The sequence below is a fragment of the Acomys russatus genome, chromosome 28 (assembly GCF_903995435.1).
Source record: "Acomys russatus chromosome 28, mAcoRus1.1, whole genome shotgun sequence".
Lineage (NCBI taxonomy): Eukaryota > Metazoa > Chordata > Mammalia > Rodentia > Muridae > Acomys > Acomys russatus.
In genome coordinates this window covers 23479713-23506384 of record NC_067164.1, presented here as the reverse complement: position 1 = coordinate 23506384, position 26672 = coordinate 23479713, and the positions used below count along the sequence as shown (strand labels likewise).

The window sequence follows — 26672 nt, the reverse complement described above, 5'->3', positions numbered from 1 at the left end:
GTGGTATTAGATCAGATGGTAAGAATGTGCACCAATATGTGGCACAGAGTCCCATTTCAGCCGATTTCTAGCTGCCATATACTAGCATATATATATATATATATATATATATATATGTGTGTGTGTGTGTGTGTGTGTGTGTGTATATATATATATGTGTGTGTGTGTGTATATATATATATGTGTGTGTGTGTGTGTGTGTGTGTGTGTGTGTGTGTGTGTGCCTGTGCCTCAGTTTCCTTTATCAGTCAAGTGGTGGAAGCAATACTGATACTACCCTTCAGGATCATAAGGAGAAATTTTAAAGTAGATATGCCCCCAAAAGCATTAAGAGCCACACCCATGAGTCCAGTACAACAGCCCAGGGGTTAAAGGAACTCACAGGTAAAATCTGACAATTGAGCTAAAGAGTTGGCCCAGAGGGCCCAGGCTTGACACCCCAACACATGGTGGTTCATAGGCATCTGGAATTTCGGTTCCAAGGGATCCAATTATCCTCTTCAGGACTTTGTGGGCATCTGGCACACATGGACATTAAAAAAAAAAAAAATTAAAGAGTGGGGGAAGTCCTGACAATCTCAGTTTAACCCCTGGAATCTACAAAACAGCAACAACGGGCCAGCCTGGTATGGTGGCTGATAACTGTCATCCTGGAACTCCTCTGAGATGGGAAGTGGAGACAGGAGAATTGCTTGGAGGCTCACAGCCATGTGGCACAGCAGTAACAAGAGACGAGGCTGTTTTGACAGATGGAAGGAGAAAACAGCCTTCTAAATGCTGTCCTCTGACCTCCGCATGCCTGCTGTGGCACTTAGGTGCCTGCATGCATGTACACACAGGCACACACTACAGAGAGGGGAGAGTGGGAGATGATGATACATACTCAAGTAAAATAAGAAGAGCCATGTCCAGGCTGGCACGTGGTGGCTCACGCCTATAATCCCAGCACTCGGAAGGCAGAGGCAGGTGGATCTCTGTGAGTTCTAGGACAGCCTGGTCTACAAAGAGAGTCCAGGACAGTCAAGGCTACACAGAGAAACCCTGTCTCAAAAAAACAAAAACAAACAAACAAACAAACAAAAAACCCATGTATAATATACAGCAAGTGTTAAGGATGTCACTAGTGCCTCGGGGAGAAAAAGAGAGGGAAGAGAAAGAGGAAGAGAAATGTCTGGTCAAAACCCTGGCGTGGTGGTATGGCTTTAATACCAGCACTCAGGAGGCAGAGGCAGATGAGTTTGAGACCTTCCTACAAAGTGAGCTCCAGGACAGGCAGAACTACATAGAGAGACCCCTGTCTCAAGAAACAAACAAGCGAAAAACAGTCTGATCAGGCCCTCAATTCCAGGTCGCCATGTGCTTCCTTGTTTATTATATTAAAAGAGGAAAATAAGGTGTAAGAATCAGTGAACTTTGTTTGCCCGGCAGGTAACACACCAGTCACCTATAGCATGAATCACACCTCTCCTCCCCACAGGGGAGTAGCTGTGGTTAGCCCTTTGTGAGAAAAAGAACGGTCCCTATTTGGTCAGAGATAGCTTTCAAGCACTTCAGCCTAGATTACCACAGCCAATCAGAATGGAGGACTCTGCCCTTCGGACCATGGGCTTCTCCTGAAAGCTGATCACCTCTTCCCCCTCCTCAGAGCCTCGGCTGGGTAGTAAGAGTCCACCTCAGACCACAAGACACTTCCTGCTCCAACCCTTTCAAACGGTGAGTACCTTGTTAAGAACTTCTTCTAACACGGGGAGGTGGATGTTTCCTTTTAAAAAGTGATTTCATTGTTTTGTTTTATTACTAACATAGTTTGAGATTCTGTTGAGAAATCCGTGTTTTCTTCCCTAATTGCTTTTTTTAGTGAAACCCAGCAATTATGTGGTGAGCCTCTTGCTAAGAGCCATGCTTTGAAACATCTCAGCTGGAACCCTCTGGAAACACTGCTTTGAGTGGGGGTGTACATTTCATGTACTTTTCTAACTTGGTCCTTTCCCCCTCTCCTTATTTACTGGAGCTGGCCTAGGTGTGTGTGTGTGTGTGTGTGTGTGTGTGTGTGTGTGCGTGTGTGTGCGTGCGTGCATGCGCGCGCGTGCTCGCGCGTGCATGAGAAATATTTGTTTAAACTAACAAAACTAGATGGGATTTTTGTACGTTTAGTTTGTCAAGTCTGAGACGCTTTAGAAGCTTACTACGAAAGCAAAAACCTGACTACTATGGGAATTTAATTCTGGTCCTGGCTCATGTTCTTAAGGAGAAACACCACCTTTTACACTGCACATTTGATAGCTCATGTGATGAGAGAGTGTTGTGTGATGTGAGTGGTGCAGTCAAAAAAGAAAAAGACTTTTAATACCAATATATAATTGAAGAAAGCCTAAGCAATATTAACAGGACTTACTAATATAATCGGTGCCATATAATAAAATGTCATTAAGCCAGTGTATTGTCCTTCTAAAGAGTGCTCTGAGGCAGAAATATAGGTCCAAGAACGAGTCTAAAACTAAGCCGGGCATGGGGGTCAGCCTGGTCTACAGAGTGAGTAGGCAACACAGAGAAACTCTGTCTAAAAGAAAAAGAAAAAGAATCTAAGACTCTAAGACTAATAAAGTCAAGATGTTTAACATGTGATCCAAACCCTACAAGGTTTCCTGGCAGAGACCATTTCCTGCTAAGAAACCTCCGAAGGAAGGTATTGGTCCTGTCACTCTTCAAAGCTTGTTCGCTTAGATTCCCATTTCAGTCTCCTCACCTCCATTTCTTTCTTTCTTTTCTCCTGAGTGCCCCCCCACACCCGATAGCTTTCTCTTTCTCCCGTTCTGCATTCAAAGATGGGGTACAAAGCAGAGCTCCGAGCAAGGTTACCCCCATGGACAGGGAACTACAGGTATCTCCTTGGCCCATAATAACTCTATCACAAGACTTGTATTGACACGCAGGCTGGGCAATACATGTTTTCTAGTGGACTTGTAGTTCAGACAGGAAATGGACGAACCAAGAGGCAGAGGTTACAGGGTCTGTAAGTCACTGGGGTGGGGTGGGAGTGTCCACCTCTGATCAAGGGGCCAGCATCACCAACAGTTAAGTACGATGAGCCAACTTTGCATGTGCTCTTCAGGCATGTGGGAGGCACCCGCAGGGACTGTACCTGCCTGGGGAAAGGAACGCTTTTTTTTTTCTCCCTAATTGTCATCAAAGCAGCCACATGCCTTTGTCAAGACCCAAGGGCTGCAGCCCCGAAAGCTGATGATTACAAACTCCCAGACCCTGACTAATTACAGCTTTCCAGAAGAGTAACCAGAAATCTACTTTGCCACGAGCTTTCCAAGGCTTTTGAGACAGGTCTGGCAGAAATGAAGATACTCTAAAGAGATAGCCGGGCGTGGTGGCGCACGCCTTTCATCCCAGAACTCAGGAGGCAGAGGCAGGTGGATCGCTATGAGTTCGAGGCCAGCCTGGTCTACACAGCGAGTCCAGGACAGCCAAGGCTAACACAGAGAAACCCTGTCTCGAAAAAAACCAAAAGAAAAAAAAAAAAGAAAGAAAGAAAGAAAAAGAGAGGTGTTGGTGTCTAGCAGTCTTCTAAAACAATAGACCGTCCAAAGAAATGGGGACCTTCCTAGGAACCTCACTCTGGGAGAAGGAAAAGGCCTCTCTAGTTAGTGCACACCCCAGCCTTGAGCTTAAGCCTTAATTTCACTTCAGAGCCTGGAGGACATATTTGTGGACTGAAGGGGTGAGAGTGAGGAATGAGGCGCTTCTAAGTTTCTTAGCCCGTTTTCTGCTTTCCATTAATTTGGGTCTTAATTGGCTTGTTAAGAATGGGTGGACAAACACGGTTTTAGGGGCACAGGCTGTGACTTCCCAGTCTTCACGTATGATAAACTCAGAGGACCAGGGAACAGACAGACACACACAGGCAGATTTTTTTTTTTCCCCTTCACTTCCTGGTGATCTTTTGTTTGAGATGACTAAATTTAAACCATCTTGATGGTTGACGTCAGTGGGGGTGGGGGTGTGTAGGTGGGGATGTGGGGGTGTTGTTGGAGGTGAGGGTGGGGGTGGGAGGTTGTTGGGGGTGGAGGTGGGGGTGTTGTTGGGCGTGGGGATGTGGGGAGGTTGTTGGGGGTGGGGGTGTTGTTGGGAATGGGGGTGGGAGGGTTGTTGGGATTGGGAAAGTGGGATAGGAGGAAAAGAGCAGGTCTTTGGGGTTGGCTGCATTGCTTTTTATATTTTGTTCTAACTTCCAAGTGACAGGGTCATGAGGTGCACGAGAGAGCACTGTAGAGCGTGTCTGCAGCCTTCTGTTAGTGTTTTGTGGTTAGTTTTAGTGGGCAGCATACTGAGGACTAGAGGCAGGGCAAAGTCCGTGGGCAATGCACGCTCAGCTGCGCTTCACTTTTCACTTTCAGCCTGACTTCTTAGATCTTTAACTATGGAGGAGCCATTTCTTCTATAAAAACCACGGGCTAGGGGCCGGGCGTGGCGGCGCACGCCTTTCATCCCAGCACTTGGGAGGCAGAGGCAGGCGGATCGCTGTGAGTTCGAGGCCAGCCTGGTCTACAAAGTGAGTCCAGGATGGCCAAGGCTACACAGAGAAACCTTGTCTCGGGGGAAAAAAAAAAAAAAAACAAAACCACGGGCTAGACAGTATAAGAGCCTCTTCAGAATAAACTGAGGTGACAAATGGCGATCCTGGACAGCTGGTTTCTTCCCTCTAAGACCATGCTTCTGGACTGTGCTGAGCAGAGAAGCCGTCCCCACAGCTGTAGGCAACCTTCATGGCCCAGAGCTTCTATTGGTATTCAAATCCTCCTGCCGCCCCCGACCCCACCCCCGCTTGGCTCCGGTTTTGGAAACACCATGGCCCCCATAGTTTCCCACATTGAAAAGAGGAAGTTAGGTAAGTAAGCATGGAGCCCCGGATGGAGCACTGCCTAACACGCTGGAGGCTTTAGGTTCAACCTCCAGTACCACAGAGACAGAGCGAAGGGAGAAAAAGAAATCCATACTGAAAGAAACATGCAGCTTTTTTTTTTTTTAATTTAATAAAGTTTTATTTTTCCAAATGTACAGCTGACTTAACCTGCTCCTGCATCTTCACCAGCAGCTGGGGCATCTCCACCTTTATGTTTCTTGTGTAAATTACTTGGGCCCTGTGCTTTGAAACCAGCTTGATAAGTCCTTTACTAAGTAGCTCCTGAAGGGCTGCCCTGGCCAAGGAATGGCGAATCTTCAGTGTCTCAGAGACCACAGCTGGAGTAGTAAGTTTATATAGTAAGGAACTTCCTTGCAGAGTTTGTCGTATGTGGCTTTGTCACACAGGACTAGATTATTGAGCTTGTCCCAAACTTTGCCTTTGAACCACTTCTTTTTGGCCTTGCCACCAGACTTACCTACTGGGTCTTTATCCTTTTTTTTTTTTTTTTTTTTTTTTTTTTTTTTTTTTTTTTTTTTTGCCGACTTTTTGGCATCTTTCTTCTTCTTGTCCTTGGGCAGCATGGCGAAGCTCAGACAGTGGCAACGACCACTGCAGCCTCACTAAGATGCCCAACATGCAGCATTTTAATTCATTATTTTATTTGTAATTTGATTTTAGTCTATATTAGAAATAAAGGTGGGGGGGGGACCTTACAATACCAAAGGGACTGGAAATGATTTCTTTGTGTGTATGGCACATTTTATATGTTTTCAGATTTCCCCTGGGTTAAGCAAATGAAAAAAATATGCGTTTGTGTTATGCTTATTATTACAGTATTTTTTTTTTTTTCCTCCTGCCTCCACCTCCCAAGTGCTAGGATCTAGCACCACCACCTTGTCTATGACACAGCTTAGACTGACTGTTTAGGGCACTAGTAGAGAAAAGAAAACCTTTTTACTGATGATCTGGCATTGAGGAGCTGAATGTTTTGGGTGCAGGTCTTTGCCACAGACACAGATTACCGTGGGCTTCAGAAGCACTCGGCCGGTGCTCAGGTCTTACCGGGCTGTAACATCTAGGAAACCCAGTTTAAGTACATAAACATCTGGAATACGCTGAGTAATGGTTGCCAGTAAAAGGGTAATTACATCACCACGCACCCGAGGTTTCCCTCTCAGATCAGATGCCCACTCTTTCATTGAAAAATCACAATGTAGAAATGAGCTACAGGATTATAATTTCCCTCTGAGAGAGATGACGGAAAGGCTGCTCTCTCACCCCCTCTACTGTTATTTATCAAATGCCCAGGAGCAGCTAAGACTAGATAGAGCCCAGGGGGGAACCATGAGCTCTTCAGGACAGCTTAATCCCTTTAGATTTGTTTGTCTCTGGAGGGGGAAAAAAAGCTACCTGAAGATTTCATGATAATGAAATAAATGTTAATTCTAATTTTTTTGTTGCTGCTGTTGCTACCGCGGGGGTCCAGCCCAGGACCTCTCACGAACTAAGGAAGTGGTCTAGCACAGATCTGTCTCCCAGCACTAACAGTTTCCTCACCACTATCATAACAATAATGAATCAGAAAGATAAAAGTGAAACAAACTATCAGCAGCTGGCCCTGAAATGTGCCCCCTACAAGAGCAGGGAGCGCACCCCCAGCGGAGGGGGAGGGAGGGAGAACTTCCTCACTGGAGTTAGTGAACCCCCTTTCCAGGTACCAGGTGCCCGCTCCAGTTTCCAAGTCTTGCTGCAGTAAACACTGCTCAAACACACCTGCTCCTGTTAATTGTGAAAAGGGTCGGCAACCAGAACTGAATTACTGCAATGTCTTTAATTTCTTTTCCTGGAACTGATTAAATAAATTGAGGGAGCAGCTGATGCATTCTTTAACACATACGAAGGAGTTGGAAGAGGGACAGTCCGGTCTAAATAAGTAAGTAAATAAGACGAGCTGCGGAGCTCTGGTGACATAGCACTTCCCAGCACTGCAGGAGGCGCTGGATTCAAGCTCCAGCATGGGGCGCAGGGCGAGAGGACCCAACAGTCAAGATTGTCCATGGCTACAGTTTGATGGTAGCTTAAGCTATAGGAGACTCTACTTAAAAAAAAAAAGAAAGAAAGAAAGAAAGAAAGAAAGAAAGAAAAGAAAACTATTGCTTAGGGGCTGCAGGGGCAAGACTTACTGAGAGATTTCTGGGGCTGTATATCAGGCATGGCCCATACACATTTCAGATGAACTGCTTTTCTGGCCAACCAGATGCTGTTATTCATGGGCCACTGGACTTATGGGTTCCACAAATCCAAGCAAAGTTTAGATGAGCGTGCCTTATGACGTGATGTTAGTCCCTTTCCCGGAATAGCTAGCTTTGTGGTTAATTATCAGGGGACGGGACGAGATGCATTGTTCAGGAGACTTTTTTCTTCCTTCCCTGATGTGGCCACTGGCCAGTTACCCAGGCTAATCCTAAACATTCTGTCTCTCTCTCTCTCTCACCTCTCTCTCTCTCTCTCTCTCTCTCTCTCTCTCTCTCTCACACACACACACACACACACACACACACACACACACACAGAGAGAGAGAGAGAGAGAGAGAGAGAGAGAGAGAGAGAGAGAGAAACAGACAGACAGACAGACAGACAGACGGAGACAGAGACACAGAGACAGAGACAGAATGCATTTGGAGGAAGATACCCCAAAGGCAAAAGTCCTAGGATAAGATCGTAATATGTAGCCTCTTCACCGGCTTGAAGCTGTAATGTGGCATCAGTAAAAGCTGTTGTTAGCAGCAAAGCTAGTTCGGAGTCACAAATACACAGGCCAGCTGTGAGCCCTCCACAATTAGTGAGGCTTTTTTTCTTTTTTTTTTAAATGAACTGAAAGCAAGAGGAGGAAGCTCATTTAACTTTCCCAGTCAGTAAAGCTGCTGTCCCAGTGAGCTGTCCATACCAAATGAGTATATGTCACCGCTAAATGGCCGTCAGCCTCTCCATTTCCTGGTTCCTCTTCCGAAGCCTCACCCTGGATCATGTGTGTATGCCCCACACTCCAGACTCAGGTAGACTTTTTACTGTTGTTAAGAAACAGGATATCGTGTGGCCCAGGCTGTCCTCGAACTCACTACATACCTGATGGCTCTGAACTTCTGATCCTCCTGCCGCTATCGCCTGATACTGGGATTGCTGGCATGTGCCACCCTGCCTGGTATTCTGCAGTGCTGGGACCCAGGGCTCCTTGTGTGCTGAGCAAGCACTCTACCAATGGAGCCACATTCCCAGCCCTCTTGGAGCTCTGTCTTTCTGGTGGCGTTTGTGGGGATGTCGCCAGTGCCTCATTGACTAGGTGGGAGAGCATCCGCTTACCTGGCCAGATCCTTCCTCGTGGGCCAGATCCCACAGTGGATGCATGTGGATGGCTGTCTGAGAGAAGAGACAGGAAGCTGTCTTAATGGCCAACTCCAAGACAGAAAGGTGGGAAAGATTAGTTCCTTAGACTTTGGGCAAGTGAAATTCCAGTCTTTAAGACTTGTTCTGGAGAGAGAATAGTAAGCCAGGAACCATAGGTAAAAATGAAAAACATCTCTAATGATATCAGACTCCACCCACCAGTCTTGCCTACAGTTGTTACTATGATGTATGCCAAATGGCAGACTTGTACGTCTGTTCTTCCTTCTACACTCACTAACTGGAACTTTCCAACAACGAAAGTACCATTCCTTTCTCTCCGATTTAATTTTTTAAAAATTTACCTATAATAGTATCATGTAGCCGGGCGGTGATGGTGCACGCCTTTAATCCTAGCACCCGGGAGGCAGAGGCAGGTGGATCTCTGTAAGTTTGAGGCCAGCCTGGTCTATAAAATGAGTCCAAGACAGCCAAGGCTACACAGAGAAACCTTGTCTTGAAAAAACCACCACCCCCAAAAAAGTATTACGTAGCTATATTACAGATAGCAGCTAGAGCTACAGATACTTTGCCTTATGAATTACAGTCTAATAATAAGATTACTTTTTGCTCAATTGTCCTAAATTTGGCCATCAATTTTCCTCAGAAGTCTCCCCTATTCCCCCAACTCAGAAATGGCCCATTCGATAAGATCTTCTCTTGAAGCCTGTTCTCTTCCTGATACCACAGTCTCAGGTTCAACCTGCTCTTTTTATTGAACAATGGCACTTGGTCATCAAGATTTGGGTACTCGGTGTACCTTTTCTTTAGACCTAATCAGAACGTGTCTTTATGTTCAGCTATCACGTCTATCCATATTTATCTATGTAAATCTGCTTGCCACGTGACTTCTTGAGTCCTGGCCCCCACCCTGATGATTTTTAGACAGAATCTTACTGCATTGTTCAGGCTGGGCTAAGAGTGTGGCCTTAATGCTCGTCCTGTGTTGGCTCCCTGGGTGCCTGGGACTCTGGGCTTGTGCTGCCTACTTGGAAGTTTTGCTCATCTTGGGTGCTCGGCTAGTGAGTTCATAAGCCTCCTGGGGGCCTCACTTTCCAAGTCAAGCGAGTCACAGGCATACTACTCAGCAATGTTTCCTGAATACCACAGCTATTCTCACGGAGGTGCTTTCCCTCCAGCAGGTCTGTAGCAGGCTGCTCAATGCTCACTGCTGTGACCAATTTTAGTGCTAAGGGTCAGCCCCAGAGCCTCACTGATGCCAAGCCGCTCACCCACCAACACCCAGGCCCTCCAGTTTTCAGTTTTGCCTAGCAGAGAGAGAGAGCACGCCTTCCTCACTGTTGGGGGAGTTTGAGTATCGTTTTATATATTTAAACTTTCTTTTTTTTCCTTTTCCATTTCTTTTGTAAGTAAGCTGTCTTTTCATCATTTTTCTAATCTTGGGGCTTTTGAATCTCTCTTGCTTTGGATTTAAAAAAAAAAAGCATTCTCAGTGCCTAATTTTGCACCCTCTCTCCTATACTTTCTTTACTATTTTTAAAAAACTATTCAAGGGGCTGGAGAGATGGCTCAGAGGTTAAGAGCACTGACTGCTCTTTCAGAGGTCCTAAGTTCAATTCCCAGCAACCACATGGTGGCTCACAACCGTCTATAATGTGATCTGATGCCCTCTTCTTCCCTGCAGGTGTACAGTCAGGCAGAGTACTGTATAATAATAAATAAATCTTTAAAAAAAAAACTATTTAATATTTGCCCACTACACTAAGTAATGGGAAGAGAAATACTTAGAGATATTTACTGATCATGATGATAGTCAACACATACAAACATTTCAAAGACCTTTTAAGCCTTTTTTTCTTTGTCGCTTTCTCTGCCCCAAGCCCCCGCCCCCAAGAAGAAATAGATAGGGTCTCAGTATAGCCCCAGCTAGCCTAGAACTCACAGATGAATCTGTCTCTTCTTCCTGGGTGCTTGGATAGAAGGAACACAGGAATTAAAGGAGGACCCAGCCTGTCTCTTTTTAAAATTAAACCAGTTTTATCTTCCTCTATAATAACCAAACATTGTTCGCATGCTGTTTACTAGGATTCAGGGGCCTGATTAATTTATAATTAGCTCTACTGAAGTATGCGCAGATTTAGCCATATTTAAAGCACCCAGGAACATGCCTGGTCATGTGAACACATCCATCGTGTAAGGTCATTCTTGGGATGACCTGCTGCTCTCTTTTTTCCATTCAAAGAGACTACTAAACTAGCAGGTGCTGCAAGTGCTGACGTCTAGAGAGAACTAAACAAAGGTAACTGAAGAAATAAAAGACTACTAACTCTTATGACAAGACAGAGCCAAATGGCCCGTCTTTAAAAGGGTTCTTTCTGTTTAGGAGATAGTCTCTGCATGTGGCCCTGACTGTCACGGAGCTCACTATGCAGACCAGGCTGGCCTGAAACTTAACAGAGATCCATCCACCTGCCTCTACCTCCCAAGGGATGGAACTAAAGGTGTTCACCACCACACCCAGCCTTTATGCGGTTTTGAAAATATGTACCAGATTCCTAGCTAGAAATTCCCCAGCACCATTAGCACTTAATTCAGCAAGAGAGTTAAAATACATACCGTGACCCTAACCCTGAACTTGATGCTGAAGGAAGTGGGAAAGCAGAAGGAGGCTGAGGAGGCAGCTCCACGGGTAAGTGTGCCTGGTGCACAAGCGCAAGGACCGGAGTTTGGGCCCCAGCACCTGAGTAGAAAGCCAGGTGTGGCTGCACACACCTGTCAACCCAGCACTAGGTGCGGTGAGCACATGGATGGCTGAGGCTTGCTGGTCAGGTGACAGATGCTGTATCAAGGGAAATGGAGGCTTGGAGAAGGACACCTGGTGCCCGCCTCTGGCCTCCACAAATGTCTGCATACACAACTGTATGTACAACAAACACACACACTTTTTTTTTTTTTTTAAATAAGGGGGTTTCCTGTTTTCCAAGAGACCTTCTTTGAGCAGTGGCAGTCCTGAGTGAAGAGGGCAGGATGTGAGAACAGGGCTCCTAGGCAGAGAGACCAGAAAAGGATTTGAATTTCACATTTTGCTTAGGCCCTCCCCCACGGTCCCTGTTTTCTTATTAACTCAATAGAAACCATAATTCCCAGTGGCAGAGCTGAGTAAATGGATAATGCAGGTTAAGCTATGCCTGATGCAGTGCAGAACCCTTAATGAGCTAGCTGACAGTATTGCCAACAAGTGTGAGTGTGTGTGTGTGTGTGTGTGTGTGTGTGTGTGTGTGTGTGTGCAAACCATGCAAAGGAATGCCTTGCCCAATACTGTCCTTTGTATTTGTATTAATTTTAAACAGGTGTCCATTAAACTTGTCTGCAAACTATACATAGTGCTCTCAATGCATGTGTGAGGTGGGCAAGCCAGGAACCACTTTGACTTTACAGATGAATAAATAAAAAATTAAGTGACATGGTTAAGTGGCTCATTGGTGACCATGTGGCTTTAGGGTGAGGACCTTAGCAAAGATATTGTCATTCCAAATCTAAGTCACATTCCTGGACCCCCAGGAGAGCTGGGGACGATGACACACACCTGTATCTCCAGCACCAGGAAGGCTTGAAGCAGAAGGTTCATGAGCTTGAACCTAGCCTGGGCTACATGGTGAGCTTGAAGCTAGCCTGGGCTACATGGTGAGTTCCTGACTTGGGAAAATAAATAAACACCAACAATAAAAACACAATAGAAAACTGGTTGAGGTGCCAGGTGTGGTGGCGCACGCCTTTAATCCTAGCACTCGGGAGGCAGAGGCAGGTGGATTGCTGTGAGTTTGAGGCCAGCCTGGTCTACAAAGTGAGTCCAGGACAGTCAAGGCTACACAGAGAAACCCTGTCTCGAAAAACCAAAAAGGAAAAGAAAGAAAGAAAGAAAGAAAACCAGTTGAGGTGATTAGAAGGACTTGCTAGTCCCTGTCACAGGTCAGGGACAAGCAGTACTGACAAAGGGAAGTGAAGGAACAGCTTGATTTCAGAAGAGTGCAGTGAAACCCCAAAGAGGCAAGAGAGAGATGTGTGTGTGTGTGTGTGTGTGTGTGTGTGTGTGTGTGTGTGTGTGCGCGTGCGCAATAAGCCTAGGCTGTTCTGTTTTCTATGGTTCCCTGTCACAGACCCGCTGTTTGTTTCCCACCTCCTAGACGGTAGGTACCTGTCTAAAAATAGCACGCCATCAACCCTGTTTCTTTTCTTCCACCCATGGGAGATACCTGTTCACCTTACCAGTTCAGTGAATTCCTTTCCCCTGAGGCCTCTGTCCCTTTGGAGGTGGAGACTGAAATGCTTAAAGATCAACAAGCTGGTTTCCCCCAAGCGCAGATGCTCCTGGCCAGTGGAAAGCAGCGGTTAGTTCCAGCTAAGGCGGGCAGAACGCAGCAGCTTCCCAGAGCAGTTCCAGGGTTGCAAATGCCAACATTGTCTTTTTCAGGCCAGGGCTTTTGAGACCTCTCACTGAAGATGTCTCAGGGACCAACAGTCATTGTGACTCAACCTGGATTTGTTCGTGCTCCCCAAGATTCCAACTGGCAGACCAGCCTGTGTGATTGCTTCAGCGACTGCGGAGTCTGTAAGTGCGGGGAAGGTGTCCTTGTAACTGATACAATGTCCCATTCCTCCCTTACTGTGTTGAAAGTTCCTAACTTATTACAGGCCCCTGGGAATCTGGGATTGGTACAATCAGCATCAATCTACTGATTATAGCTGATTCTTCTCCAGCCAAAAAAAGAAAAAAAGAAAAAAGAAAAGTAAAGAAAAAGAAAAAAAAGTTACCTCTAAAATAAATCCTAAAGCCGGACATGGTGGAGCACGCCTTTAATTTCAGCACTTGGGAGGTAGATTCAGGTGGATCACTGTGAGTTCGAGGTCAGCCTGGTCTACAAAGTGAATCCTAGAGTTAAGGTAACATTGAAAGCCTCAAATGATTCTAAAACTGAATGAGCCTGGTCTAATAATTATAAATGGATAAATGAAACATTTTGGCCTCAACCTGTTTTGTTTTGTTTTTCTAGACAGGGTCTCTTTTGTGTTAGCCCTGGCTATCCTGGAACTCGTTCTGTAGACCAGGCTAGACTTGAACGCACAGAGAACCACCTGTCTCTGCCTCTGAAGATTAAAGGTGTATGCTACCACAGCCCTGAAATATGTTTTTTTTTTTTGTAAATTTATTTATTTTTATTATATGAACACTGGTATTTTCCCTGCATGTAAGTCCCTGTGAAACAACTGCAACAAGATTTCTTCTCGGGGTTACATACATATTAAATCTTGCTTTATAGTTACCTCCTGTCCAGTCACAGGACACCCTCAGAGAACTACTTTAATCTGAACTGTTAAGTTTTCCTCCATGCAGTAAGATTTCTCTCCAAGTGAACTTGGAAGAAAGCGAGGTGAGGTGGAAAAGGGGCCCAGGGGCTTTGTTCTCAGCAAATCAGGAACAAAAGATTTGCTTTGAAGCCTGTTCCTAGGAATGGTAAGGAAATACAAACGCTCTGACTTGCAGTAGAATGGAACTTGGAACTGAATGAAGCTAATAATGTCACGGAGAGCATAGACAAAAAGAATTCCATGTGAGTTTGTTCGTTAGCTTTCTCTGACTTACGAGGCAACAGGGGCTGATTGCCAAATGTGTCGCATGACATTATTTTGACATCTGAAAATCAAAGTGATAATAAAGACTATAATAGTTAAATTCCCTGAACATTAACATTCTCTCACTCAGCCCCAAGTTACTACTCAATTATTTGAATGTACATACTTGGATATATGGTTTTTTTTTTTTTTAATGGGTCAGTGGGAAGAGTGCCTGTGGCCTAGCCTCATAGCCTCAAGTTTGACTTCCCAGGACCCACACAGTGGAAAGATGACCAACTGTTGAAAATTATCCTCTGACCTTCACATGCATATACATGCACACACTGAATAAAATGTAGTTTTAAAGGGGAGGAGCAGTAGGGTTGGAGAGATGGCTCAGAGGTTAAGAGCCCCGACTGCTCTTCCAGAGGTCCTGAGTTCAATTCCCAGCAACCACATGGTGGCTCACAACCATCTATGGTGTGATCTAATGTCCTCTTCTGGCCTGCAGTTGTACATGTAGACAGAGCACTGTATACATAATAAATAAAATAAATCTTTAAAAAAGGGGGCAGAGGGGCAGGCTGGGTCCAAATGCAGGCTTCATTGTTTTATGGCAAATTTTCTTTCTTTCTTTCTTTTTTGTTTCAAGACAGGGTTTCTCTGTGTAGCCCTGGCTGTCCTGGAACTAACTTTCTCTGTAGACCAGGCTGGTCTGGAACTAACTTTCTCTGTAGACCAGGCTGGCCTGGAACTCAGAGATCCATCTACCTCTGCCTCTCCGGTGCTGGGATTAAAGACCCACAACCACTTGGTTTATGGCAGATCTTCTTTAATGCAGATCTCCTCCTACAAATACTTGGTGGTTCTTAGCCTTGATGGCATACATAAACACCCCTAGTTTGTCATCAACACACACACACACACACGCACGCACGCGCGCACACTCACGCGCCTTTGCCACCCCTAGCTTCATCCCCATCCTACCCCAGGACCTTGGCCACAGTGTATGTATGACAAACTGTCTCAGACAGGCTTTATTCCCTTTTGTCCGTTTAAAATTTTTTCTCACCATGCTTTACCATTCAGCTCGAGCAGTTTCCTGCTTAGGGCCTTGTAGGTGCCACTCTGAAGTAACCTGGACAGCCTAGGCTGGTACTGGACATTCTTTCCTCTTACGTCCCTCTTGGACTTCAGCTGGGGACACTGATAGTACCGAGGGTTTTACCTGGAACATGGGTAGGTTTCAGTCATTTGTACATGAGTGGCACTACTGCAAGAAGAGCCAGGTCTTTCCCCTCGCGCAGCCACTCTTGAAGTGATGGAAGTGGGCAGTTGCACTGAAGTCCACCCAAACCATCAAGATGGGTCTGGCCACAGAGAGGGGAAAGGCCTCATAATGTGACTGCTCTTGCTGTAGCCGATGGGGGCAGACTAGAGTAACTCGTATCTGTTTTCGTATTCTCAGGCCTCTGTGGGGTGTTTTGTACCCCATGTCTCGGGTGCCAAGTGGCAACTGACATGAATGAATGCTGTTTGTGTGGGACAAGTACAGCAATGAGGACCCTCTACCGGACCCGATATGGCATTCCCGTGAGTCACTGGCCTGTCCAGTTTTCTTTTTTTCTTTCTTTCTTTTGGTTTTTCAAGATAGGGTTTGTCTGTGTAACCTTGGCTGACCTGGACTCGCTTTGTAGACCGGGCTGGCCTCGAACTCACAGAGATCTGCCTGCCTCTGCCTCCTGAGTGCTGGGATTAAAGGCGTACGCCACCAAGCCTGCCTGTGCCATGTTTTTCATTCTGACGTGATTGCTTTGAACTAGTACCTTCCTGGCTGTGAGATCAGACTTCCGACATCGCCTTATTGTATCCTGGACTTGGTAGTTTGATTGAATCTTTCATTCTCAGAATTACAAAGTGGAAAAGCCAGCTAACATTTTCCTGAATGTGTCCAGCTAAACTGAGTCCAGGGCAAGAGAGATGGCTGAGCAGATAAAAGCTGGGGGTGGTAGCGCACATATTTAATCCAAGCACTCAGGAGACAGAGGCACGTGGATCACTGTGAGTTCCAGGACAGCCAGGGCTACACAGAGAAACCCTGTCTCAAAAAAAAAAAAAAAAAAAAAAAAAAAAAAGCACTTTCTGATAAACTGGAAGGCCTGAGTTCAATTCCCAGGACCCATAGGGTAGAGGAAGAGAAATGACTCCTGTACACGTACACACACACACACACACGAAATACAACATAAAAAGAAATAACCTGAACCGAGCCTTCTGGCTCTCTCTAGAATGCCTGCAAGCCCACAAGCAACAGGCTGCACATTCATGTGTCTTACGTGTCTTCCACAGGGATCTATCTGTGAGGACTACATGGCCACCGTCTTCTGCCCTGTTTGCTCTCTTTGCCAAATCAAGAGAGACATTAACAAGAGGAGAGCCATGAACGCTTTCTAAGGAGCTGCATGGTGAGTCAGCGTGGGGCTTGGGAAACAATTAGGGGCCAGGTAAGTTATTCCTTGTTTGGAATGATGACTCAGTCACTGCAACTCCTTAAGTCTCCGTGCTGTCCCATTATAACAATGTACTTGGTTTTGGTCTATCAGGGAAGCAATTAACCACTTATCTGCTACAAAGTACAGTAAACAAGGAAGTTGCAGTTGGGCACAGTGGTACATCTTGTAACCTCAAACTCAGGAGACAGGGAAGGGTTGCTATCTAACCCGGCCGTTCTAACAGAGTAATTGCTTGGTTAGTCAGGGCTCAGGGTTGGGGCTTTAGCTCAGTGGTAGAGTGTTTGCCTACCTCTACACCACAGCTGGCTACAGGTAAACAGTTTTGAGATGAGAATTTTAGAATACATAGATTGTTAGGCTGGAGAGATGGCTCAGGGTTTAAGAGCACTGTCTGCTCTTCCAAAGGTCCTGAGTTCAATTCCCAGTAACCACATGGTGGCTCATAACCATCTGTAATGAGATCTAGAGCTTTCTTGTGGGGGCAGTCACACATGCGGGCAGATTATTGTCTAAATAATAAATACATCTTTAAAAAATACATACAATGTTATAAAGCAAGAATGAGCTGAGTGTGGTGGCACACGTCTTAAATCCCAGCACTCAGGAGGCAGAGGCAGGCAGATCTCTGTGAGTTTGAAGCCAGCCTGGCCTACAAAGTGAGTCCACAACAGCCAAGGCTACACAGAGAAACCACGTCTTGAAAAACCAAAAAAAAAAAAAAAAAAAAAAAAAAAAAGAAAGAAAAGAAAAGAAAAGAAAAAGAAAGAAAAAAGAAAAACAAAACAATACCCCAAAAGCATAAATGGCATGGCCTGTAATATTTTGGTTATTTTTGGTATAAAAATCTATTTACTAAGTAAGATGAGGTTTAACAAGTAAATTTGTCAGATGTGCCCGAGAGTACAGATGTCCCTCGGTCATCGTGCTAGTCTGAAATTCATATGGCCTCCTTAGGAAATCATGCCTTATCCAGCAAACATTTACATAATCAGCCACCTGTGAATATATTTCTTGATAAAATTACTAAAACTGTCCACCTAATGAGGTTAGTGTTGATAAAGTTTCAATAATTAAAAAAAAAAATTTTATTTTAAATGATATGTGTATGTGTGTGCATGTAAATATGCATGAAGCTGCCTAAAGTGCATGCTGGGAACCAACCCTGAGTCCTTTTTAACAGCAGCAGGTGCTCTTGAACTTGGGTGCTCTTATCTGTTGAGCCATCTCTCCAGCCCCCTAGAAACTTTCTCCTCTCCATATGTAGCCCCACCTGCCCTGTTCATTCAGCACCTTACTACACTTAGCAATAAAAGTTACATGTGGTGGTACTTAATGCAGACGTCTGCAACAAACACAAAGGCAATTGGGCATTTTAAATATGTAACTGGGTGCCGGATTAAAAGATCTCAATTTAGAAAAAGTGTATAAATACTCTGAAACAAGACACAAGAACAAATATGAACCAAAAGGTCTTGCTGAAGGAAGTGTCCTTTGAGAGGGGTAGAGAGTGAAGCCGACAATACTGGGAAATGCCGTATGACATTTCTTCATCTGTAATTCAGCCAAGTCTCTTTCCAACTAATTTTTCTGAGGCTTAGCTACTGAAAATGCAGGTAGGCAGAAATTAACACTGGATTTGTCATTTATCTATAGGATACCTCCAGTGTGAAAAGGAGACAATATCTTAATCATCTGAAATGAATAACTCTTCATAGGTTAATAGAAATAGCTAAGTATTTCTAAAGTGTACGTGTCTGTGTGTGTGTGTGTGTGTGTGTGTGTGCTGCACATGTATGCAGGTCCCTACAAAGCCAGAAGAGGGCGTCTGATTTCCTGGAGTTGGATGTGGGTTCTGGGACAGCTCTGTTCTCTGGAAGAGCAAGCGCTCTTAAGCCTGAGAAACTCTCGGACCCCTACCCCACCCCATTTTTTAAAAAAAGATTTTATTTTTTTAATGTATGTGAACGTCTTGCTGTGTGTGTGTACCACATATGTGCCTGGGGCCTTTGGAGGACAGAAGAAGGAGTTGGATCACTTGGAGCTGGAGTTAGAGGTGGTTATGACCCACCACATGGTGCTGGGAACCAAATCCTGGTTCTCTGCAAGAACAAATGCTCTTAGCTGCTGAGCTCTCTCTTCAGCATCTCCCAAATAATTCTTGAAAGATGCATAAAACTGTTTATCTGTTTAGCAAATAATACATTAAATATTTAGTGTTGTGTAAAACATCAGCCAGGTGTTGCCGGGGACAAAAATGAACTAGTTTCCTGTCCTTGTAGCTTTTATTCTCAAAAGATACCCCTAAGTAGGACGCAACGTTTAATGAAAGCCTTAACACCGAATGCCATAGGAAGGTCACCTTTGTGAGAGGAGTGAGTGACAATTGCTTGGAAGCTGTGGGTTTGGGTTCTAAAGAAATTCGCCATTAGCTCACTAGAAGTGCATAGAATTGACTGTGGCAGGATATAAGGCAAGCTGGTGACAGGTGTGGATGGAGGCAGGTGACTCAAGACAATTACCTGGCCAGCAGCAGCTCAGCTGCTCTTTCCTCTAAGCCCCAGGGGAAAGAAGCATCAGTTCCGAGAATCCCTCAGGAAAGAGTGTGAAGAGCTGCTCCCCACAGAGCAGCAGAATCCTCTCTCAGAGAGGGAAAGGGCAACCCAAGGCCACCCTGAGGATGAGGTCGAGCTAAAAAACACTCTGACCTCAATAGCCGCCCTCCTGGGCTTGCCCTAACAGAGCCAGCCAGATGCAGGGAATAGGATTGGGTGGATTGCTATACTTCACAGGCAAGCCTCAAGCTGGACGTTGATTAGGGGGAATAAAAATAAAAGGCAGCTTCTGATCAAGCAATTATCCATATATATATATATATATATATATATATATATATATATATATATATATATATATATATATATATATATTCCATATACATGGATTTTTTTCATATATATATACACACACACATATATATATATGAAAAATTATCCATCTTTATGAGCTTAGGGCCAATTTGACTGGAACGTACAGTGTAAGTAGGAAAATAACGAAACAAGAGATTTGTTTTGTTTTGTTTTTGAGACAGGTTTTCTCTGTGTAGCCTTGGCTGTCCTGCACTGGCCCTCGAACTGAGAGATCCACCTGCCTCTGCCTCCCTGAGTGCTGGGATTACAAGCATGTGCCACCATGCCTGGCTGACGACAGCCTTTTTAAATGTGGGTTTGTGTCCTTAGCCTGCCATAGGTGGACACTGGGCTGATGCCTGATAAGCACGGGGAGTTATCAAAGAGTAAAGGCCAGAAGTGAAGAAGTAGGACATTGTTGGGCTGGGGCCAACCTAGCTCAGTCTTTAAGAACACTGGCTGCTGAGGCTGGAGAGATGGCTCAGAGGTTAAGAGCACTCACTGCCTGCTCTTCCGAAGGTCCTGAGTTCAATTTCCCAGCAACCACATGGTGGCTCACAACCATCTATAATGAGATCTGGTGCCCTCTTCTGCCCAGTGGGTATACATGCAGACAGAACACTGTATACATAATAAATAAATACGTCTTTTAAAAAAATATATGAGCACTGGCTGCTCTTCCAGAGGACCAGTTCAATTCCCAGTACCCACACGGCAGCTCACAGGTGTCTGTAACCCACGTTCCAGAGGATCTGACACAGATGACTGATCCTCACACAAATGAACGCAGGCAAGACACCAATGAACATAAAATTAAGTTAAAAAAAATATATATATATGTAAATAAATAAATTGTCCACATAAAAACCACAGCTCTTGCCAGGCATGGTGGTGGATGTCTTTAGTCCCAGCACTCAGGGAGGCAGAAGCTGGTGGACCTCTGTGAGTTCGAGGCCAGCCTGGTCTACAAAGTGAGTCCAGGACAGCCAGGGCTATTACACCAACCAAACCAACCAAAACAAAAAACCCCACAGTTCTGATCCTCAAAGGAATAAGGGAGTTTCTTCTGAGGCCACTATGAGTAACCACAGCCTAGGAACACAGATTGAAGTTGCCCCAAATTCCATGTTCCAACCTGGAAGCAGCCTTACAGTTTTATAGGACAAAGAAAGTCACAAAGCATAATAGGCAACTTTAAAATGCATTGGTGGGTTCACCAGACACTGGGTAAATGGGATGAGGAGATGTTTTAAAGGCCCAGCATGTTATCTGATGATGTTCTTAGTTCCTGAATTGGTGGATATCACAGATATTAGTTCAGATACAGAATAGGGGATGAAATGGCTGTTCCAGAAGCTAACTCTAGCCCAAGATAAAATAATTCATTTTTGATCCTACAAAATTCCAATCTCCCCACAGCACTAAAATTCCTATCTGTGCACCAGTCTCTCTGCAGACACGGACTCCTTCCAGGACATGTTTTGTTCACAGCCAGACACAGCTCTTTCCCCCCCCCCCCCCAAAAAAGTTTTCAGTCTCAACATGAACAAGGTGAACAAACCATGTGACCACATATACATGCTAATAGGGCGGGACAACTGAACCTTAGATTTTAATCTCTGAGAAATTAGCTCACTGACTCTTCAAGCTGCTTTGAAGTAAAAATCTCTTCAATGGTTCTGACATCCAGTGGTCAACGTGGATATTCTATGTTCGTCACTGGGAATAAAACTGAACACAGTATTGAGGGTGAAGCCGAGTTGGTAGCATTCTTGCCGAGGATGCACAAAGCCCCGAGTTCAATTCCCAGGACTTCATAAAACAGGCACATACCAACACTTGGGAAGAGGGAAAGGAGAGGGAGGAGGATCAGTGCAAGGCCAGCCTCAGTTGCAGACAGAACTGGAGGCCAGCCTGAGCTACATGACACCCAGTCTCCAAACAAAACAAATCCACAAGGCTAGCGAGAGGTCACAAGTTCCAATCCCAGCACCGCATGACGGTTCACACCGTCTGTAACTCCAGTCCCCAGGAACTCAGTGCTCTCTTTTGGCATCTATGGGCACTAGGCACACATGCCCACAGAGAGGCACACAGGCAAAACAGTCATAAACATAAAGTAATTTAAAACACAAGTAAACAAACAAGGAAGTCTGGTACACTATCAGGTGATAGGAACAAGAGGATATAACAACTCAATGGGGTTCAGGCTTGGACAAGATCCCGGAACAGAAAAGACAGTTTGGTAAAAATGTAAGGACGCTGGTTCAAGTCCATTCTGCTAATGATGCGCTGACGTTGGTTGTCACAGTAACACCCGATGTTAACCAGCGGGGAAACGGGGCACAGGGTGCCAGGGAGCTCGGCACTATCTGCTCAACTTCTCAGTGTTTCTAAAGTGATTCTGCAAATTAAGGTTTACTAAAAATGAAAAAGTAGACTGAGAAATTCAGCAACTATTTTGTGCTTCCCTCACAGGTGAGAGCCCTCGCCGAAGCAGCTGAGCTTGGTAGACACCTATTCAGCCCGAGGGTTTCCAAATCTTTGGCAACTGTGATACGATGCGATGTGTTTAATTACAAGATGGTGGCATTTTAAAAATTGGGCTTTTCGATTTATTTAAAATGGATGTTGCTCTTTGACTCGGTTTCTTCTTGCTCCCATATCACCAAATATCCTAGCTTATAAATTTTTTTACATTACATTTTAAATACAAACCAAATAAAAGATTTTGCTAAGAAGAGTGTTTTTGTGTGTGGTGCTGGGGACTGAAGTTAGGGCCTCACACACGCTAAGTAATTGCTACACCTTCAGGCCGTGCCTTTAGCCCTCCCTACATTCTTTTTTTTTTTTAAGATTTATTTATTTATTACATACACAGTGTTTTCCCTGCATGTATATCAGAAGAGGGCACCAGATCTCATTATAAATGGTTGTGAGCCACCATGTGGTTGCTGGGAATTGAACTCAGGACCTTTGGGAAAGGGAGACAGTGCTCTTATCCTCTGAGCCATCTCTCCAGCCCCCCTCCCTACTTCTTTATGGATCTTTGCCTTCACTCAAATGCTTTTGTCATCAATTAGTTTTAAAGGCTCAATCTCACAACCCCACTCCCACCCACCCCCCATTCCCATCCTCCTACCCGCCCCCCATGGTTCAAGGTTCAGACAGACTTTCATCAACAACAATTCAGCACTTTGATCCATGAAGCTTGAGGTGGGTGTGGAAGCAGTAAGCTACAGATAGCGAATTATTTTGACACGGCAGACACTCAGTCCACCCCGGTTACTTGTCAGTACAAGGACTGACGACATAGCGAGACTCTGCCACGAACATGCCATGTCTGGCTTCCAGCTGAATACTTGAGAGGTTTAATGGCATTTCCTTTTCTTTTTTTATCCTTTTAAATATGAGGTAGTAATAAATAAATAAATAAATATGAGGTAGTGATGAAGAAGAAACTCTAATACTATTGATGCTATAAAGGACTTACTAACAGATCTGCTTGGGAAATGTGAAATCACACAGTGCAGAGTTGAGCTAAGGGGATGCTGCCACCAAAAAGCCTTAGATAACCGTTATGCTAACCAGGCCTGTTGAGACAAATGAATTTTGAGATTGCAAGGACATACGGTTTGTTCACAAGGATTTATCAGCCATTAGCTCCATCCCCAAAGAACCTGTGTAGTAACATTTGAAAGAATTCTGGAATTTTGGTTTCTTTAAAAAACACAGATATGCTGGGCGTGGTGGCGCACACCTTTAATCCCAGCCCTTGAGAGGCAGAGGAAGGCAGATCACTGTGAGTTCAAGGCCAGCCTGGCCTACAAAGGGACTCCAGGACAGCCAAGGCTAACACAGAGAGACTCTGTCTTGAAAATAAAATAAAATAAAAATAAAAAATAAAACCCCACAGATATCTAAGAATGTGCTTTCGTTTTGATCCTGGATGTGGGGCTGCTACAGATTATCTGCAGCAGCTGACTGTGATTTGCCTCATGCTCTAGCCAGATGCAGATAATTTTCATGATTGAGTGACATTTGGAATTCTGGGAACTTTCCAGAGGGTATATAAATGGGAGGGCCTCCGAGAGGCGGGTTGGTAGTTGGTGGTTGTTTAGGGAGGTTGTTTGCTGTTTCTAAGTAGCTGTGGTCAAAGAAGAAACAAAAGGTAAGAAATCAGATTCAGGGGTTCCCCCCCCCCCCCCCGCCACATCCTTATTTCTCTCCTAATCTAGTTAGGAGGTGAAACCAGGGGCACACAGTGGGAAAAAGAAGAACCCACAAAATAGCAAAGACCGGCCACAAACCTGCCTCAAAAAGGCATCACAAGGCCATAACCACCATTAATTTTTGGTCTGCCTTTAAGTCCCCCCCCTCCCCCGTGCCACCGTGCCTGGGTATTTCTCTTCACTTTTAAAGTATAATTTTGTTGTGGAAAAGTCCATGCTGGGCTGGACATAGTGGTGCATGCCTGTAATCCCAGCATTCTGGGAGTCAGTTTCTGAAACTTCCTGAATCTGTTAATTTGGTGTATATGTTAGCTTTAGAACATTGTTAGGCATTATTTCAAATATTTTTTCATCTTTTAGTATTGTCATTACACATGAACTTTGATAATTTCCCCCACAGTTCTTAGCTATCCCCGTTCCACTTTACACTTTAGTTTGGGCAGTTTTTAAACTATCAACCACTTCAGGCCATTTCTTCTCTTTGCCATCCCAACCTGAGGCTCAGCTCAACAGTGGGTATTCTTTTTTCTTTCTTTTCTTTTTAAACCTTTAAAAAAAATTTTTTTTTAATTTTATTATTATGTATACAGTGTTGTCTGCTTGTTTACCTGCAGGCCAGAAGAGGGCACCAGGTTACATTATAGATGGTTGTGAGCCACCATGTGGTTGCTGGGAATTGAACTCAGGACCTTTGGAAGAGCAGGTGGTGCTTGAACAGGTGGTGCTCTTAACGACTGAGCCATCTCTCCAGCCCCAAACCTTTCTTTTAAAAAGGTTTATTTATTATATACACAATGTTCTGCCCACCCAACAGAAGAGGGCACCAGATCACATTATAGATGGTTATGAGCCACCATGTGCTTGTTGGGAATTGAACTCAGGACCTTTGGAAGAGTAGCTGGTGCTCTTAACCTCTGAGCCTTCTCTCCAGCCTTAGTGGGTATTCTTATGTGCTTACTTTTTGTTGTTGCTGTTTGTTTGTTTGTTTTGAGACAGGGTCTCTCTGTGTTAGCCTTCGCTGTCCTGGACTCACTTTGGAGACCAGGCTGGCCTCGAGCTCACGGCAATCGCCTTCCAAGTGCTGGGATTAGAGTGCACCACTACACCTGGCACATGCTTACTTTTTTCACTTCACAGTTTCAACCTTCTGTTTATATATCCATCTATTCTTATCTTTGCCAGCTTTTCCTATTGCAGCCCTGAGCATGTTAATCACGGTTGTTTTCAGCTCCTGGCCTGGTATCTGCAGCACCCCATCATCATATACTTTCCTTGCTCTAATGCCTGCCCTCTCACTTACAATGGCTCTCTTGTCTTTTAGCATTTGGGATTTTTTGGGTGGATGTCATGATGTCCCAGGCTATTGGTAATTAGGCTTTTGGTAGGAGGTTTTATGCTAACTTGAGTGGGAACTAACAGTTGTTCCCTTGTAGCTATAACTGAGAAAGGGTGCAGTTTCCTCCTTGCTTGCTGTTTTGAGGGAGAGTCCCTTAGAGCTCCTCCTTTGGGTCTGTGTCCTGCATGCTCACAGTCACAATTCAGTGGATCTTTGATGATACAGTAATATCTGGGAGGCACTCTAAGGTATGACCAGGTTTGTTTCTTTTTCATCTATGTATATCGTATGTGTGACTAGGGCCACACATGTGCCATGATGTATATGTGGAAATCAGAAAACAACTTTTTTTCCCCCAGAATTATTTATCTTTTGTTTTATATGTATATCTGTTTTGCCTGCATGTATCTCTAGATCTTACTTGCATGCCTGGTACCTTCAAAGGCCAGAAGAGGGGGGGATGAGTCCTCTGAAACTGATTAGATGTGACTGTGAGCCACCATGTGGGTACTGGGAACTGAACCTCGATCCTCTGGAAAAGCGGCTCGTAACTGCTGAGCCTCCTCTCCAGCCCCAGAAGATGTATTGATTTGGTTCTTGACATCTACCTTGCTTTGCAACAGGGTCTCCCTGGGGTTTCCCATTCTGCATACTGCAGGCAAATCTGAGATTCTGGCCAATTCTCCTGTCTCTCACTGTATGGCATCTCATCACAGTAGTTTCTGGACTGGAGACACACACCATCATCTCTTCATGTGGGTTTTAGGGGTCGAACCCAGGTCAGCATGCTTGCACGGCAACCGCTTTTACCCACTACACCACCTTGCTGGCCCCATGTGTCTATTTCTTATTTATCCCGGGTCCCTGGCTCTGATCTTCAGAGGTGTATCTATTGCTCCGACCCTTGCAGAAAACAATGATTTAAAGAAGGCTGGAGCTGTGCACCCGTTCTCTAGGTCAAAGCCTGTGCAGAGTAATTCCCCTTAAAAGTCAAGTCTGTCTTATGGAAAATAATTTGGGTATTATTTCAAAATAAGCTACTGTCCCCCAGGTATATTTCAAAACAAAGGGTATACTTCAAAAGTCACCACCCATCCTCTGGTGGCTGAAACACAAGGAATTCCAATTATAACCCTAGAACCTGGTCTGCAGGAGGCCAGTTGTCTGAGTTCATAAGCAGGTACTGGCAACACTGCTTTCTCCTAGATGATCCACTACAACCTGTATCCCGCCCGCCTGCGCAGGCCCCTCCCTCCATCCCGCCCGCCTGCGCAGGCCCCTCCCTCCATCCCGCCCGCCTGCGCAGGCCCCTCCATCCCGCCCACCGTCCAGGTGTGGTTGTGGTTCATCCTGTGCCTTCAATTTTCTGATGGATCTAAGACAAGACACTGATTTTTCAACCTGCTTAGCTGTTTTGGTTTTAAGTGGGTGAGTCACTTTCAAGCTCTTTCACTGTTGGGCTAACCAAGAAGTTATCCATACTCTTTCAAATTAAGAAGTCCTTTCTACATATTCTCTACTATCCATGGTTGAAATAACCTACAGGCCTTCCTTGTTGGCTTTCTGCCAAATGATGAGCTCCTCCTGGTGTGTGACTCCAAGCAGTCACCTTACCCCGTTGGGTTTGTGACTCAGAAGGCTTGGAGGCAGGCATTATAACTTATTCATGTATTTGTAGCACAAGATGAAAGTAACATCTTCTAAATTCAAGGAAAAGGAATGAAACACTTCACTAATTAAGAACAGAGTACTACC

The 26672-nt window shown here is 44.9% G+C and overlaps 1 protein-coding gene across 1 annotated transcript; it reads left to right on the top strand.

Moving 5' to 3' along the window:
• Positions 1-1636: 1636 nt before the first annotated feature.
• On the top strand, positions 1637-16996 carry Plac8 (placenta associated 8). The gene is made up of 4 exons (XM_051170704.1): positions 1637-1713; positions 12789-12926; positions 15399-15523; positions 16280-16996. The coding sequence occupies exons 2-4, from the start codon at positions 12818-12820 to the stop codon at positions 16382-16384; spliced, it is 339 nt and encodes a 112-aa protein (XP_051026661.1). The 5' UTR covers positions 1637-1713; positions 12789-12817; the 3' UTR covers positions 16385-16996.
• The last annotated feature ends 9676 nt before the right edge of the window (positions 16997-26672 follow it).

Excerpts from the sequence above, each read along its gene's own strand:
- Plac8 (XM_051170704.1), top strand. The coding sequence starts at position 12,818 with ATGTCTCAGGGACCAACAGTCATTGTGACTCAACCTGGATTTGTTCGT. Across the intron at positions 12,927-15,398 it reads CTTCAGCGACTGCGGAGTCT|GCCTCTGTGGGGTGTTTTGT; the intron begins GTAAGTGCGGGG and ends TCGTATTCTCAG. Across the intron at positions 15,524-16,279 it reads GGACCCGATATGGCATTCCC|GGATCTATCTGTGAGGACTA; the intron begins GTGAGTCACTGG and ends TGTCTTCCACAG.